The sequence below is a fragment of the Mytilus edulis genome, chromosome 7 (genome assembly GCF_963676685.1).
Source record: "Mytilus edulis chromosome 7, xbMytEdul2.2, whole genome shotgun sequence".
Classification (NCBI taxonomy): domain Eukaryota; kingdom Metazoa; phylum Mollusca; class Bivalvia; order Mytilida; family Mytilidae; genus Mytilus; species Mytilus edulis.
In genome coordinates this window covers 72995401-73011338 of record NC_092350.1, presented here as the reverse complement: position 1 = coordinate 73011338, position 15938 = coordinate 72995401, and the positions used below count along the sequence as shown (strand labels likewise).

Genomic DNA, 15938 nt, shown 5'->3' with positions numbered 1-15938 from the left:
CAAACTGTGTATCTTAAGACGACTATCTAACTGATCAAAAGCGTATATCATGGATTAAAGCTGTACAGAACGGTGCTATTGCCGATTATTCCTTCGCCGTGTCACAATTCTTATTAGACAGAAAAACACCAACTGCGCTACTCCGGCTAATATTGAACAATACTACAGCGAAATAGTCAATGCTATCTTGAGAACCGATATCGAAACTTTTCCCGGCAAACAACATTTTAAACATTTAAAATCGTATTGGACAAAAACTATGAAAGAATATCATACAATTATCGAAAATGGATAGAGAATGGCTGTAAAGACAAACATTACTAACAATATGATTACAAAAGCGCTAAATTGAATTTTAGAAAACAGCTTCAGTTAGCACATGAAAGCTATATTAGTGAAATAAATCGTAAAATCGAAGAATCTGTCGACTGTGATCAACGTTGTGTATGGTCTGTGATTAAAAGTGGAAGCAAAAGTGTATCGCATTGTCAACAATTAAAAATTAGCTATTCAACTTATTTCTTCAGACGAAATATGTGACGGTTGGTTGACTCATTTCCAATCTGTATTCAGTTTCGATAGCAACTTGATCAACCCTGTGAATAAAAAAGGTTGTCGATATTACTGTCAACGACTTGCTAGAAACTCTCCGTACAAAAACAAAAGAAAATATCGAGTAATTTACTTTCGACGAACTATATAAACTTTGCGACAATGTGCCGTGTACCAAATCTCCAGGGTTTATAGATGGAATCTGTTACGAACATTTAAAATACGGCGGAAAGCTACTCCAGAGTCATCTTTGCAGTTTGTTTAATCTTGTACCAGAAACATGCTACACATCGAAAAGCTGGAAAGACAGTTGTATCATACCTCTATTCAAAGTTGGAAACAAATCAAAGTCTGATCCGAATTCATATCGGTGAATTTTTCTACTATGTAGCATATCAAACTGTTTGAAAAGGCATTATATACTCGTTTACCATCGCTTTATCACAACTTTCCACACCAATCACAAGTTGCCTACCAGAAGGCATTACCTAGCAAACATACAAGTTTTAACATGCAAGAAGTTGTACTCCATAACTTAAAGCGTCAAAGCAATAGTATCGTCACACTTCTGGACAGCATGAAAGCATTCGATACTCTATGGCACAAATGACTATTAGTTAAGTTGTATATATACGGAGTTCGGTGTTTAACTTGGTTGTTGATTTATGAAATGTACCAGAACATGCGAAGTTGTGTTCAATTTAAAGGAAAGTGTTCAAAATGGTTTCAACTCAAACTTTTTTTATTGAGTATTCATTAATTATCTTCTTATATAATTAGACAATTAGATGAAATTCATTATGAAAGTATGCTATTCAATCTCATGTAAGCAGTACCGTATAAGCGTACGACATTGTCCTTATATCTACAACATTATAAGGTATGAAAACTTTAATAGACATTTGCCAAACATATAGTGAAAGTTGGGGCTTCAGATTCTCATCAGCAGAAAGCAAAGTACTTAATTTTTTTCTTCAAAATGTGCTACCATCAGTCAACCATTACAACTTTACGAAGCGAACATTCCAGTAGTACAATCAACCAAGCATGTTGAAATTATATTGAATGCCGAATTTAAGAGCATGTCCAGAAGTTTAAATGCATGCCGAAGTTTTGCGTGCATTTGCGTTATCTGTGATGAAATCCGAAATACACCTATCCTTCCTTAATCCATTAACGTGCTGCAAAATAGTATTTCAGGTGTGTTATCCAAAGGCAATATTTGCTTGTGAGCTTTGGTATGGTCTTTCAAATACTGAATTAACCATGTTATAACGTTCTCACAAATATATATGTAAAAATAAAACAAGGTCTTCCTGCAAGAACACGATCAGACAAGTGCACAAGCTTACTCGGTTGGTTTCCTGTTGAATAGTTTGACGTCGCGAAAATTACAATTTACGCCAAACTATTTCTTATCGGGAAAAGATTCAGTTTTCGACTGATTTGTATCATTCAAACTTATGTAACATGAAAACGAGTTCATGGAGCCCATGGATGGCCTCATGGATATGCTTTTTCTACATTCATGAACATTTGATAAATATGAGTTATTTTTTAATAAAAAATGTATAAATTTTTAAGATAATTATAAAAGGCAGACATTAAAAATTACTCAACAAAAAACTATTTGTGGTTATCTTCTAAAACATAAAAGTTATGTCTTTCTTCCAAAAGGGAAAATACGGCCACAAATCCGAATTTTCAACAAATATACAAAATGTCGACCTCATTTAACTCAAAGAGTGCATGAAGGTATATTTTTCATTACATATTTAATTTAATAAGGTAAAAATTAGTCTATATGGAATTTTTTATCAAGATGTGAATACGGGATCAAAACTGTATCGTATGCCCTTAATACCCCAGTCCCACTAGGCCAAGATCGCACTACGATCTGTGAAAAAAATGCAAATTTTGATGATCGTAGTACGATCGTGTAGATCGCAGTAAGGTCGTATCACGGTCGTGGTGAGGTCTTCAAGATCGTGATGAGCGTGGCAAACTTTGAACATGTTCAAAACAATCGTGGTGCGGTCGTGGCGAAATCAGGTCCTAGTGAGAGCGTAGCGAAAGCGTGATTCTATTCGGAGAAACTGCGCTACGATCTCATTGCGACGTGATCATGACCTCACTACGATCATCACGTTCTCACCGCGACCAAACTACGCTGTTCACGGCCAAGGGCGTCCTCATCACGCTCTTCTTACGACCTGACTACGTTCATACTACGACCATTATTCTCATTGTCATTTTCCAATAAAATATATTAATTCTCTCCAGGTTTTGTTTGTCTGTATGTAATTGGGACTTCTTGTCCATTTTCTCTAACGGCTCAACCATGCTTCTTGCTTTCATATACATTAAATCGTTAGTTTTCCCGTTTGAATGGTTTTACACTAGTAATTTTTGGGGCCTTTTATACTCTGGAATTTTGGTCTTCAATGCTCTTCAACTTCGTACTTTATTTTGGCCTTTAAATTTTTTTTGGATTCGAGCGTCACTGATGAGTCTTATGTAGACGAAACGCGTGTCTGGCGTATTTACAAAATTTAGTCCTGGTATCTATGATGAGTTTATTTGCTGTTCGGTGTAAGCCAATGCTCCGTGTTGAAGGCCGTATCTTGACCTATAATTGTTACTTTTAAAAATTGTTACTTGGATTGAGAGTTGTCTCATTGGCACTCATACCTTATCTTCCTATATCTATTGACACATCTGTTTCATATCTGCTATCGTTCAATAAAATATCGTCATTTCAGCTTTATGGACCAGCAATAGGTTATAATTTAGGTCGGATTTGTCTGTCCGACATCTCTACCTGATCAAGATTCGTTACTATCAGAGCTCAATCTGCCTCTACATCAACCCTAACACCACGCCATCGTGTTCTAGTCGATTTTGGTGGCATGATTGTATTTTTTCCAGAAATCTACGTATTAATCAGAAATAGAACTGAAGGAATGATACTGTATTGATATGGTTCACGATGTTGTCGTTATTGCTGAGAGCGTAGTAAGATCGCGATTTGAACGTAGTGTAATCGTGGTAAGAACGTGCTATTATCGCAGTAGAAGCGTGGTAAGATCGTGTTGCAAACGGATAACTCGTGGTATGATCGTAGTGTGAACGTGATGAGCGTAGAAAGATCTTGTTACGCGTAGTAAGGTCGCAGAATAAGCGCAGTGAAAACGTGTTATAATCGTAGCGGGATCGTTGTAGAAGCGTAATGAGGACGTAGTAACATCGTGAAAGCAACGAGAATTTACATTTTAATGCCGCTCATACCGCGACCTCCACGATCTGAATTTAATTTAGATCGTGGTGAGCGTGGTGCGATCGTGGTCTCGTGGGACTGGGGCTAAATAAAGTACCAAAGTCTTAACGTAAATTATAAATATGAGAATCAATATTATTTTAATCGCGTGTATCCCTAACCATACGTGTCTAAATATTTACATGGCGTAATTCACTTGCGGTTTTTATATATACTTTTTGTGATAGTCTTTACATATATTTGGGCTCGACACGACCTTGTGTAATTATTATGTTTAACATGTTAAAATCAGTTGCTTTTCAACATATTTAAAACCCTACCTAATTATAAACAAAGGAACAAATAAATTCAATTGAAAAGACTATTTACCAAGTATAATCATACCGAATTTTTAATTTAGATTTAAATTGGTCTTTTATCCCTGAGATAAATATATGACCTGAAGAAAATAATCCAATTTGCAAGTTGAACTATTACATGTATCTCTCATAACTCTTTTAAGAGTGGCTCTTGTATGTTTTATGATTTTGTTTTATCAACTGTTTGTATGTTTTATATAATGAAGAGGTGAGACTTAAATAAAATATTGTCTTGTAAAAAAAAAAAAAAAAAAATTGTCTTGTATTATCTGGGCTATTATCTTTTTGAGTTCTTTTATTATACACTTTAATTGTAATTTTTTTTTCATCGAAATTACCTTTTGATTTAAATTAATTTTGTGGTATTTACATGTTACATATTTACCTATAAAACAAAAGACATTATAATTCATTGTAACATATATATTTTCTGCAAACTTAATTTAGAATATTATTTTGATTCAAAAACAGCTATTAATTTTTAAAACTGTAGAAATTAACATTTAGCGCCTTTATTCAAACATATGCAGAGGCGGATTTAGGGGGGCAAGGGGGCCCGCCCCTCCCCCCTTTTGGGGAAAAATTTGGTTGCTTATATTGGGAATAACTGAAGCGTGACTGAAGCGGGCCCCCTCTTAGGTCAGTCAGTGGGCCCCCACTTATGAAAATTCCTAGATCCGCCACTGATATGGAATGACAATATACAACAAGTACCAACTTCGTACATATGTAACTTTCAAATCTGCCTTTAATCAGGAACAATATGTAAAACTAAATTTAACCAAAGTCAAACGTTCGCATTTAGCACAATTCAGGTGTGGAATATTACCTCTGAGAAAAAAAACAGGACGATATAAAGGTGAAAGACCAGAAGAAAGACTCTGCAAATTTTGCACTGCAAACGTGACTGAAACTGAGACTCATTTTTTACTAGACTGTACATTATATTCTGATATACGAGAACATATTTTGGTGAACTTTTATTAACTGCCTCCTTTAAATCTATGAACAATAACGAAAAACTTATTATTTTAAATGTTAGCCATACTCGAAAACTAGCCAAGTACATTATACAGGCATATTCTAAAAGACGCAATTTTGTTTACAAATAGCTTAATATCTATATCTTTTTATTTTAAAATCAACTTCCGTCAACAAAAAGACACTTTTATGAATAATTTGATCCTAGAACGTGATTTATTGTTTTATTAATTACTTACTTTAATTTGAGGTGACTAATAGGTCCATTGGGCCGGGTATATTAATATTCATCATATATTGTATGTTTATAATCTGTACATATTTACACATGTCACTATGATAATAAATAATTTACATACTTACATACTTACTATATGTATATGAATATTATCATTATGTGTTTACTTATTTATTTAAGATAATTAATATTCTGTTTTGGAAAAGGACGCTAATCGGAAAAACTAAACTGGCCATGTTATTTATTATGCATTCTTGTTGGATCGTTTATTAAAAGATGTTAACTTCATGCAGCTGACTTGAATCTTCATTTGGTAACCAGCAAATATTCTGTTTATAAACGGAAAAAATTATTTCATTGGAAAATTCACGACGCGTTTATTATTTACAAAGTATAATTATTCTGAAGGTTTGAAGTTAAATTTTAATTGGTCAATTATCATTTAGATTTAAAAAGAATGTGATCAATATTTGAACAGAGATATATTCTCAATTTAAAAAAAAAAGTATGTCGGACATGGAGACGGATTACAAAGTGTAAATTCTACATGAAATGATGTTCTATATTATTTGGATGTTATCAGCCTCTTTGTCGACAGTTTATTCCCAACTTCAGGTCAATAATATCTGGTCAGCTCACACTTATTGGAATGACAGATATTCTCTTGGTTACACTGCCAGTAAGTAATAATACAGATTTTTTTGATTTTTTTTTTTTTATTAAATTCTATTTTTCATTTTATCAAAGAATGGACAAACCATTAATACACGAATGAGCATAGTTACTCTCAGGCTTAATCATTTCTTTAATTTCTTATTAATTATTATTGAAAAGATTGTTTTTTGAACTTAAAATACCAGTTTCAATGCGCATAGCATACGGCTTTGAAGTTGTTTTTGACCTGAGTAGTTTGGAAAACAAAAGTTTAAAAATAAGATTGAGGAAGATTTTACAAACCAAGAAAAAAAGAACAGAAAACCGACAAACGAGAAAAATCCCGCTTCCGCACAACTACGTGTTCTATACTCCTGAGATGACTGTGGCCTCCGGTTCAACATTGATATTATAAAAAAAGAATCCGATAAAAAAACGTTGCATGTAAATGATTATGAACCTGCAGAGTCATAATATATTATAGGACTAGTTTCTCAGTATACGTACTGTGACTGACTGATTCATTAGATGTATGCTTTGGCTCACGGTCAACTTATATATACAACATCAATGAAATCAAGTGATCCATATGAAAAGCTGCTTAAAATATGAAAAAGGCGGTGATGTATAGATGGTGACATTATGTCCAGCAACAAATATTACAAGCGAAGAACATGATAATGGTATTTGACTCGACAAACGCAGATTCTTAAAGTGGTGAAGAAGTAAAAACAGTTAGATGAAATCGTTGAGACAACAACCAAACAGGACAACTAACTAAAACATGTATCTGCTTTTCAAAATACATGTACTTTCAAAACTTGTCACGGCGTCAAAACTTGTATGGTGTGTTTTATTGGGCTTGGAAGTACGTTAGTTTACTTTAAAGAAACTTGATATGATAAGTTGTTTAGTCTGCATTCTAAACGATCAATAGTAATATGCTTTCTGATAATATATACATTGTTGTTACACCTTATTTCAACAATTTCAAATTTTAATATAGAGTTTGACCAAATATATCCGTTATTATAGAGTGTTTATAAACGTTTAACACTAGCTACGACTATTTTGCATTTAAAAGAGTTCTTTAAGTGTCATACATGTACTTGGTTTTATGCTAAACCATTAATAAAAATAATCGCCATTAATATAATATTTTATGTTATAATTCAACAATATACACTTCAGTATCGTAGATAAAGTCGTGTTTCAAACAACATCTTGAAATTTTGACACGCATCAATCGCGATCAAGTAGGGACCTTTTGCCATATGGTTGAGTGTACTTAGGTTTGGAGTTTAGTATACGTTCATTATCACTGAACTAGTGTGTATATTTGTTTAGGGGCCAGCTGAAGGACGCCTCTGGGTGCGGGAATTTCTCTCTGCATTGAAGACCTGTTGGTGACCTTCTGCTGTTGTCTGACTGCTATATGGTCAGGTTGTTGTCTCTTTAACACATTCCATTCTCAATTTTATTCAAGTAAAAAATATTTATCATATATATTGCAGAGGTTGAATGTAACCAGACAACGTTACCACTATAAACAAACAAACAAAAACCGATGTTTTCGTTGAAAGTGTTTTTTTCAATTTAATTCAGTGTAAATTGATTTATCAATATTTTAACATAAGTTGCTATACATTTCTTTGAATTTTGAAAATATAAAGAAAAAATACACATAGTAATTGATCCTTGAACTGATTATATCTGTTTAAGCAGAACAGTTGCCGCATTTATTTTGATAATATTGTTATTTCGAAAGCACTTATTTTGTCGATTCCAATGATATATAATATAGCCAAATAGTATGTTCAAGATGATTGAATCTAAAGCAATACTGAGTCTGGTCACCGTACTACCATAAGTGCAACATTTGTAGCTGGATCTGTTTGCCCTGACAGAGCACTTGAGGTCACCTCCAGTTGTTTGTGGGTTCGTGCATGTTGCTCAGTCTTCTGTTTTCTGTGTTGTGTTTTGTATACTCTTGTTTGTCTTTTTAGTTTGTTTTGTTTTGTTTGTTTGCCATGGCATTTTCTGTTTGTGTTCGACGTATGAATTTGATTATCCCTTTCATATCTTTCGCTTCTCTTATATACAAACCTTTAATCTTTCGAATTCTTTTGTTGTTTTTTTAAATTCAAAGATTTGTCGCACGCCACCAAATAAGGATGTTACACGAAGTGTTTTTTTTTTTACAACGGGACATTTTAGTGTAAACTTGCCATAATGCGTTTGAAATATCTAAGAATAACTCTTTTTTTTTATAGCTGAAACAGACTACGGAATGTGGTCTTACCAACCGTCCACCAAATCGAATGGATATATGGATGTTACCACTGGTGTTCAATCCTGTTCTGGATGTGGCTGTACAGAATTGAGGGATGATGGTATATTAAAGTCTTGTAGTGGATCAGTGTAAGTATATATGATGACAAACTGTAAAGTATTCTGTCTACCAATTCGAAAAGAATGAATTTTCTTAATTTACACCGACTTCCAAAGCAAGGACGTTATTGACTCTAAAAACTTCCCCGATGCGTAGCTAGCCTAGCTGCTAAATAGATATAGATAGCAGCTATCTATAGGCTAGCTACACGTTCAATAGCCAAAAATCTAAAGCCTTATGTAGCTGCTGCGATTTGTATATTGAACGCAACCCTGTATGATTGACTTATTACTTGTCGTCTGCTTATCGTCCAGTGGCAAATATTTCATGCATGTTTTTAATGGAACCTTCGGTCCTTGCTTTGACGGACATTCAGTATTTTAATTAAGTTCGACTCGTTGTATAAAGAATTGCGGGAACTGTCTGTGATGTGCATGAAGACATAACGGCTCGCACGGATGAATTGCACGTGTCGTATAAAATTGAAATGAATTATAGACATGATGAATTTAAAATACCATAACGTAAAAAAGAAGTGGTATGATTTTCAATGAGAAAATGTTCCACCAGACACTAAATGACGAAAAGGTTATATAAACAAGGGTTTTAATAAATAGTTGTACTACTTTGAAAATCCTTGATATGGATATATACAAATTATAAATTAAAAAAAAATGACATGTTTTCAATGTATCTATTGAAATAGGTAGTTCTAAAATATGTTTAAATGTACTAATTCTATTCAATACTAATACTTTTTAGACCTAGCACTAACAAGTAGGGTAAATCTTCAAGTAAACGAAATTGATTTAACATTGAACTTTACTTATTTACTAATCAAACATATATGTATGACAGAGTTCGCGTAAAAAGATTTTTAAATATCTGGCGTTTGATTTCCGTTTCCAACTTGATAAATCAAACAACCTTTTTACCCTTCATTTCATTTACATGATGATGTGGTTTCGTTTAATTTTATAATCAACTGATTTTCATGATCAGCAGGACCCTGAAAAGTTTTTCTTGTTTCCGAATCCCAGTATTTATATTGTATATAGATCGTGCACTTTTGAAAAATAAAATATTGTTTAAATTAAATTCAGTTCCCAAATGAATGGCCCGGGCCAGCTGAGACTGACAATGGGACCAAAAGATGGGCCTGGCGGTATCAAATGGCTTCAAACGTGTAATCGGTTAACGTTGAAGACACGCTATGAATTAGAATGCCAATGACTCATCAATTCATTATTTTTAATCCTGAAGCTTTGAAGTCTTGACAAAAGTTAACGCGGAAACGTTCTACTTTATACCCGTAATTGATTTGTCAATTAGAATTTTAGCGCCATTTTTCATTTGGTAGAGAAATGAAAACAGTTTTAAAAAACACAAAATACCATCTATAATGAAGAAAATATTATCATATGAAGTTTTAATGTTTGCTTTTCGTTTGAGTCAAATGGACCCCCCCGTACCTGGCGATAAAGCTACTGGTAACTCATAAATTTCAAGATATATAGCCGTGCATACACCATGCAGTAGGACAACCGGAAGCGCCTGAGTAAGGATTTCGGCGCTCAGTGATACGGTTCACTAGACGACGTTGTCAACACGTAATGGCGGCCATTATTTGACGTCGGATTTGGCATTCCTCGTTGAAAGTTGCATTCATGACATTATTGGATGCTTAAACTTTGTGCCACACAACATAAAAGATAAAGCTTTATTCCAGATATTGCAGGTAATTATTTTAAAAGAAGTCGTATCCCAAGAAATGATTTAAACGGCAAAAATAAAGTGTAAAATAATATGAAACATGAATATTGAAATGATCTGAAATCCAAGTTTTCATCATTTCCTTTTCATTTAATGAATTTACTATTTATCACTTCTATTATTTAATTACATTCGGATTTCGGTCTGGGGTATCCGCCCTTGTCTCCGGAAATATTATACCCACTGTCAACATCCGTTTTCAAACTGGACAGACAAAATTAAAAAAAGTGTTCTTCACGATCTCCCTGGAAATAATTTACGCTATCACTTTGTGAACATTGTAAACATGAAACTGCAAATACGGACCAAAACGAATCAAATTTCAAAGCGTGGGTGATAATGTTTCATGCCGACTGTAAGTTCTATAAAAAAGGGGGTGGGGTGGGTGGGTACTCCATGAATTTTGCTGCATGTCAAAGACGTCCATGTACTAAATCATTAGAATGTAAGACATATTCACTTTAACTCTTGGCTACTTTATACCTGGTCTTATATAAATAAATTCCCATTTTATCTGGGAACAATTAATTTTATCTTCATTATAAACTAACTATCTAACTAATTTTATTCAGGATAAAATCCAGTACAAAAGGATCATCGCTGAAACACATGAACAAAAACATATACAAAACAAAACAACAATAAAACATAACAGCCAACACTTTTGACACTTATAACAACATGAACAAGCAAGAGACAAAACTCATTATATGTTTATGTGTTAACATGGTTAAGAATCAGAATGTATTGTGTATTGTTGTCATTATTGCCCATCAGGGGCCCTTAATTGGAAAATAAAGAATTTTGAACTTTTATATGTCCCTGATTTCTTTTATATAATACATGTACACTCTAATAAAGTACATGTATTTGTCTTGTCTTGTCTTGTACACTCAAGTTTAATATTTTATCTATAAAAATTAAATCTTTTATGAACACAAATTGATACAATACAAAGGAAAGGGATTATAGGCACTTGTTTCTGACAATGGGGGTTCACTATCCATACTCTTCTTTCCCATTTATAAAAAAATAAACCAGATACATGTAGTATCCCCATTGTAATTAACCAATCACCCGTCACCCATTTGAGAGCTTACACAGTGACATACATTTACATGTCAGACCAGAAACTAACAAATTTCAGTGGCAAAACCAGAACTTTTCATAAAAGGGGGGGGGGGGGGGCTCCAGTCATGCTTCAGTCCCTATATAATCAACCAATTTTTTTCCAACAAGGTCTCAATAGTCATGACAGTGGTGGTTCCATGATTTTAATTGAGAAAAACTGGGTTATGAGTGCCCCCAAAATGTATATAATTTTAGCTTGTATTGTACATGTTATGATATTTATGTACACTATAATATAATTGAATATAAAAAAGTTAATGAAAGGATTGTTAACACTCAAATCTGCTCCATGTTATGATATTAAACATTGTTATCTAACATGTTTAACACCGCCACATTATTTATGTATGTGCCTGTCCCAAGTCAGGAGCCTGTAATTCAGTGGTTGTCGTTTGTTTATGTGTTACATATTTGTTCTTCGTTTTTTCATAAATAAGGCCGTTAGTTTTCTCGTTTGAATTGTTTCAATGTGTTTTACATTGTCTTATCGGGGCTCTTTATAGCTGACTATGCGGTATGGGCTTTGCTCATTGTTGAAGGCTGTACAGTGACCTATAGTTGTTAATGTCTGTGTCATTTTGGTCTTTTGTGGATAGTTGTCTCATTGGCTATCATACCACATCTTCTTTTTTTTATATTATACATAAAAAATAAATTTTCAAGACTTGGAAATATTTTCTTTGCCCATTATTGCCTTTAACTTTTATGTATTGAGGAAAATGCTTGAGGCATAATTATTTATAATACTTAGTAAAAACATGTATTTTCTTGGTAATTCATATGGCAAATTTAATGTGTTGATAATAACATTTATGCAAAGTTTAATTTTGCTTTGAATAATTTAGTATATAATTTATTTAGTAATTGTATGTACATTTGCTTTATATTTACAGGAAGGAGAAAGATGTTCACTATGAATAGAATCAAAAATTCAATACATAGGACTTTTATATATCAACAAAAAACACTTGTACATGTACATGTGTATGTGTGATATACATACAACAAGAAAACAGTAATCAAATGGAATGTCAACGACCAGTGTCCAGTAATGATGAAAGCAAAATGATTTTGATAGAAAACAATAGGACTAGAATATATTAAGGGTAAGTAATCCAAAAGTGTCTGTTTAGGGTAAAAACAGTCAGTTATTTACAGTGTGCTATATATGATTTCAATCCCACAAATATGAAACAAAAACATAATATACATGGTATGCAGACTGTTTTCATAAGCATGATAAGGGAATAGACTGAAAATATCTACATTTAACAGTCAGACATAGTTAAATACTAAATTATTCTTTTTTATATATAAAAGTTGCCAATGGAATAAATTGAGGATGGAAATTATAATTAATGAGATATAGGTAAAAGAATCATACACAGCATACACAGACTTTAACATGTTTAAGGCCGAATGGTATTCTTTTAATAGTTTAAAGATTTTATTCTGTTATCTATGCTGTATAAATGTCAAGATAGTTACATTTGGATTTAAAACCTAATTTCAAGAATGAAGGGTACCATAATTTAAATTTAATTTATGATAAAAAAAAAAAAAACAATATAAGGGAATTAACTCTTACATGATGTGCATCATATCCATGCAAAGGAAGCGTTTTAATAAATCTGACCATTTTTATTTGAAATTTTTTTGGTCGTATATTGGTATCACGTTGGCGTCGTCGTCATCCGAATACTTTTAGTTTAATAAAACTTTAGTAAAAGTCAATAGAAATCTATGAAATTTTAACACAAGGTTTATAACCACAAAAGGAAGGTTGGGATTGATTTTGGAAGTTTTGGTCCCAACATTTTAGGAATTAAATAAGCATTTTCTTGGTTTTCGCACTATAACTTTAGTTTAAGGATGTACTTAGGTGAGGTTTTGGAATTCATGTCAAATGTTCGGACTCCTTGGTGTTTTTCCATACAATACAAGGTAAAATATTTTGCCCCATAACACTCATTCATTTTTTCATATTAGACTTAATAGCTCATGAAAGGTCATTTACCAAAATTTTGGAAGATTCTTTATTTTTTTTCTTTTGTTTTGAGACCCAAATAATATCAATGCAAATATAAGGTAAAAGTCCCAGTCAGTCTTTTCCCGCCAAATTTTAAATCTCAAATATCTCGAAAAGGAGGTCCATGACCTATCAATACTTTTAGCTTATTTTTATCCTAAACGAATCTTCTACCAGCTTATAGTATCAATTTTAAATTCTTGATTTATTAATTTTCACCTAACCTCACCTTAGTACATCCTTAAGTCAATATAAATCTATGAAATTTCGACACAAGGTTTATGACCACAAAAGAAAGGTTGGGATTGATTTTGAGAGTTTTGGTTTCAACAGTTTAGGAATTAGGGGCCAAAAAAGGGCCCAAATAAGCATTATTCTTGGTTTTCACACAATAACTTTAGTATAAGTAAATAGAAATCAATGAAATTTAAACACAAGGTTTATGACCACAAAAGGAAGGTTGGGATTGATTTTGGGAGTTGAGGTCAGAGCAGTTTAGGAATTAGGGGCCAAAAAGGGGCCCAAATAAGCATTTTTCTTGGTTTTCGCACCATAACTTTAGTATAAGTCAATAGAAATCTATGAAATTTAAACACAAGGTTTATGACCATAAAAGGAAGGTTGGGATTGATTTTCGAAGTTTTTGTCCAAACAGTCTAGGAATAAGGGGCCCAAAGGGTCCAAAATTAAACTTTGTTTGATTTCTTCAATAATTGAATAATTGGGGTTCTTCAATATGCCGAATCTAACTGTGTATGTAGATTCTTAATTTTTGGTCCTGTTTTCAAATTGGTCTACATTAAGGTCCAAAGGGTCCAAAATTAAACTTAGTTTGATTTTAACAAAAATTGAATCCTTGGCCAAGTTGGGGTTCTTTGATATGCTGAATCTAAAAAAATACTTAGATTTTTTATTATTGGCCCAGTTTTCAAGTTGGTCCAAATCGGGGTCCAAAATTAAACTTTGTTTGATTTCATCAAAAATTGATTAATTGGGGTTCTTCGAAACGTCAAATCTAACTGTATGTAGATTCTTAATTTTTGGTCCCGTTTTCAAATTGGTCTACATTAAAGTCCAAAGGGTCCAAAATTAAACTAAGTTTGATTTTAACAAAAATTGAATTCTTGGGCTTCTTTGATATGCTGAATCTAAACATGTACTTAGATTTTTTATTATGGGCCTAGTTTCCAAGTTGGTCCAAATCAGGATCCAAAATTATTATATTAAGTATTGTGCAATAGCAAGAAATTTTCAATCATCTGGTTTTTTTAGATAAGAGAATGACTTGAGCAGACTGTATTGAGGTCATAGATGGCAATAACAATGAAATACAATATATTATAATTATCATTCTTCATTACTTTTTGATTGAATTAACAAACTTAATTTAATAACAAAAAATTTCATTTTCAGTAGACAACACATCCTGTCAGAGGAATAATTTTACTGGAGGATAAAAATTTTGATACCTGGAATCAGCAATTTATATGAAATTTGTTATGAGAGATATATTCATGTACAGAATGGTATCCGAGGTGGTTCAAGTGGTTATAAGCGGACATTTTTGTTGAACTAATGCAGGATTTAATAAATGAAAGTTTAACAGACTATGGGCTCCAAAGTTTAGTAACAAGAGGATTTTTTAAATATGTGAGACTCATCAACATTAAAAAGTGCAGAAGTGAAATGTCACCATATTTATTAAAAAAAATCAGATTATTGACTCAGTTGTTTTCATGAATATTTTGTTTTAAGCAATTTCACTGTTATATACTTAATAAGATTCCACGTTTATTTTATACTTCTGACAATCAAATATTATATCTTCCCTCTGGCCTCAAGTGTTTCCCTTTTATTTTGCATGAGTGTAATTTAAAAAAGCTCGCTTTTAGTTTTGGGCAAATTCAAGTTTTGCCATTCCAGAATTATTCGACTTTTTTCCTGGTAAATTAGACATGTACCAACATGTTGTATTTTGCTTTGGTACTTTTTCAAGAAATTGTGGATCAAGGCTGAATTTTATCAAATAAGTTCATTTTTGGATATTTATCACATATCACATACTTGAATAATCTTTAAAATTGAGAATATAGATGGGCAATGTGTCAAAGAGATAACAACCCAACCAAAGAGCAGAAAACGGGCAGAACCAGTAGTATGCTTATATTGATTTACTTCACTTTTGCCTTGTTGTTGAGATTGAGTGAAATAATTTTTGTTTTGTTTATTCCTATCAATTAGGGGGTGGGGACCAGTATTCAACACTGCATAACTAAATGTATATTCCATCACCAGATATGAAGCAGCCAACCATACAAAATAGGCCCCCCGTCACTAAAAGGAGAAAAGAGATGCACAACATACAAAATATTCCATAAGGCTAGCTACATTGTATCATTTGAAATTATATTTCATTTATTTTTTTTACATGTGGAATTGTTTTTTGTAAGTAGTTATTTATTCAATTTAAGGTAATAAATACAGTTACCTTTCAGTAATATGAAAATTAGAAAGTTGGGGTATGATCAATGCCAATAAGACAACTCTCCACC

At 32.6% G+C, this 15938-nt stretch overlaps 1 protein-coding gene and 1 long non-coding RNA gene across 3 annotated transcripts in view; both read left to right on the top strand.

Annotated features, from left to right (window-relative positions):
• The window catches only part of LOC139482161 (uncharacterized), a 114864-nt gene that overhangs the window by 1406 nt on the left and 97520 nt on the right, over positions 1-15938 (top strand). The window contains exons 1-2 of one of the 2 annotated variants that reach the window (XM_071265862.1): positions 5643-6086; positions 8335-8482. In XM_071265862.1, the coding sequence (XP_071121963.1) occupies positions 5960-6086; positions 8335-8482 (275 nt within the window). In that variant the 5' untranslated portion in view covers positions 5643-5959. Of the gene's footprint in view, positions 1-5642; positions 6087-8334; positions 8483-15938 lie in introns of those variants that run through there. The other variant, XM_071265861.1, reaches the window with a different exon arrangement.
• Positions 10314-15109, top strand: LOC139482153 (uncharacterized). The gene is made up of 3 exons (XR_011654778.1): positions 10314-10581; positions 12251-12463; positions 14800-15109. It is a non-coding gene; the product is annotated as an uncharacterized lncRNA (long non-coding RNA).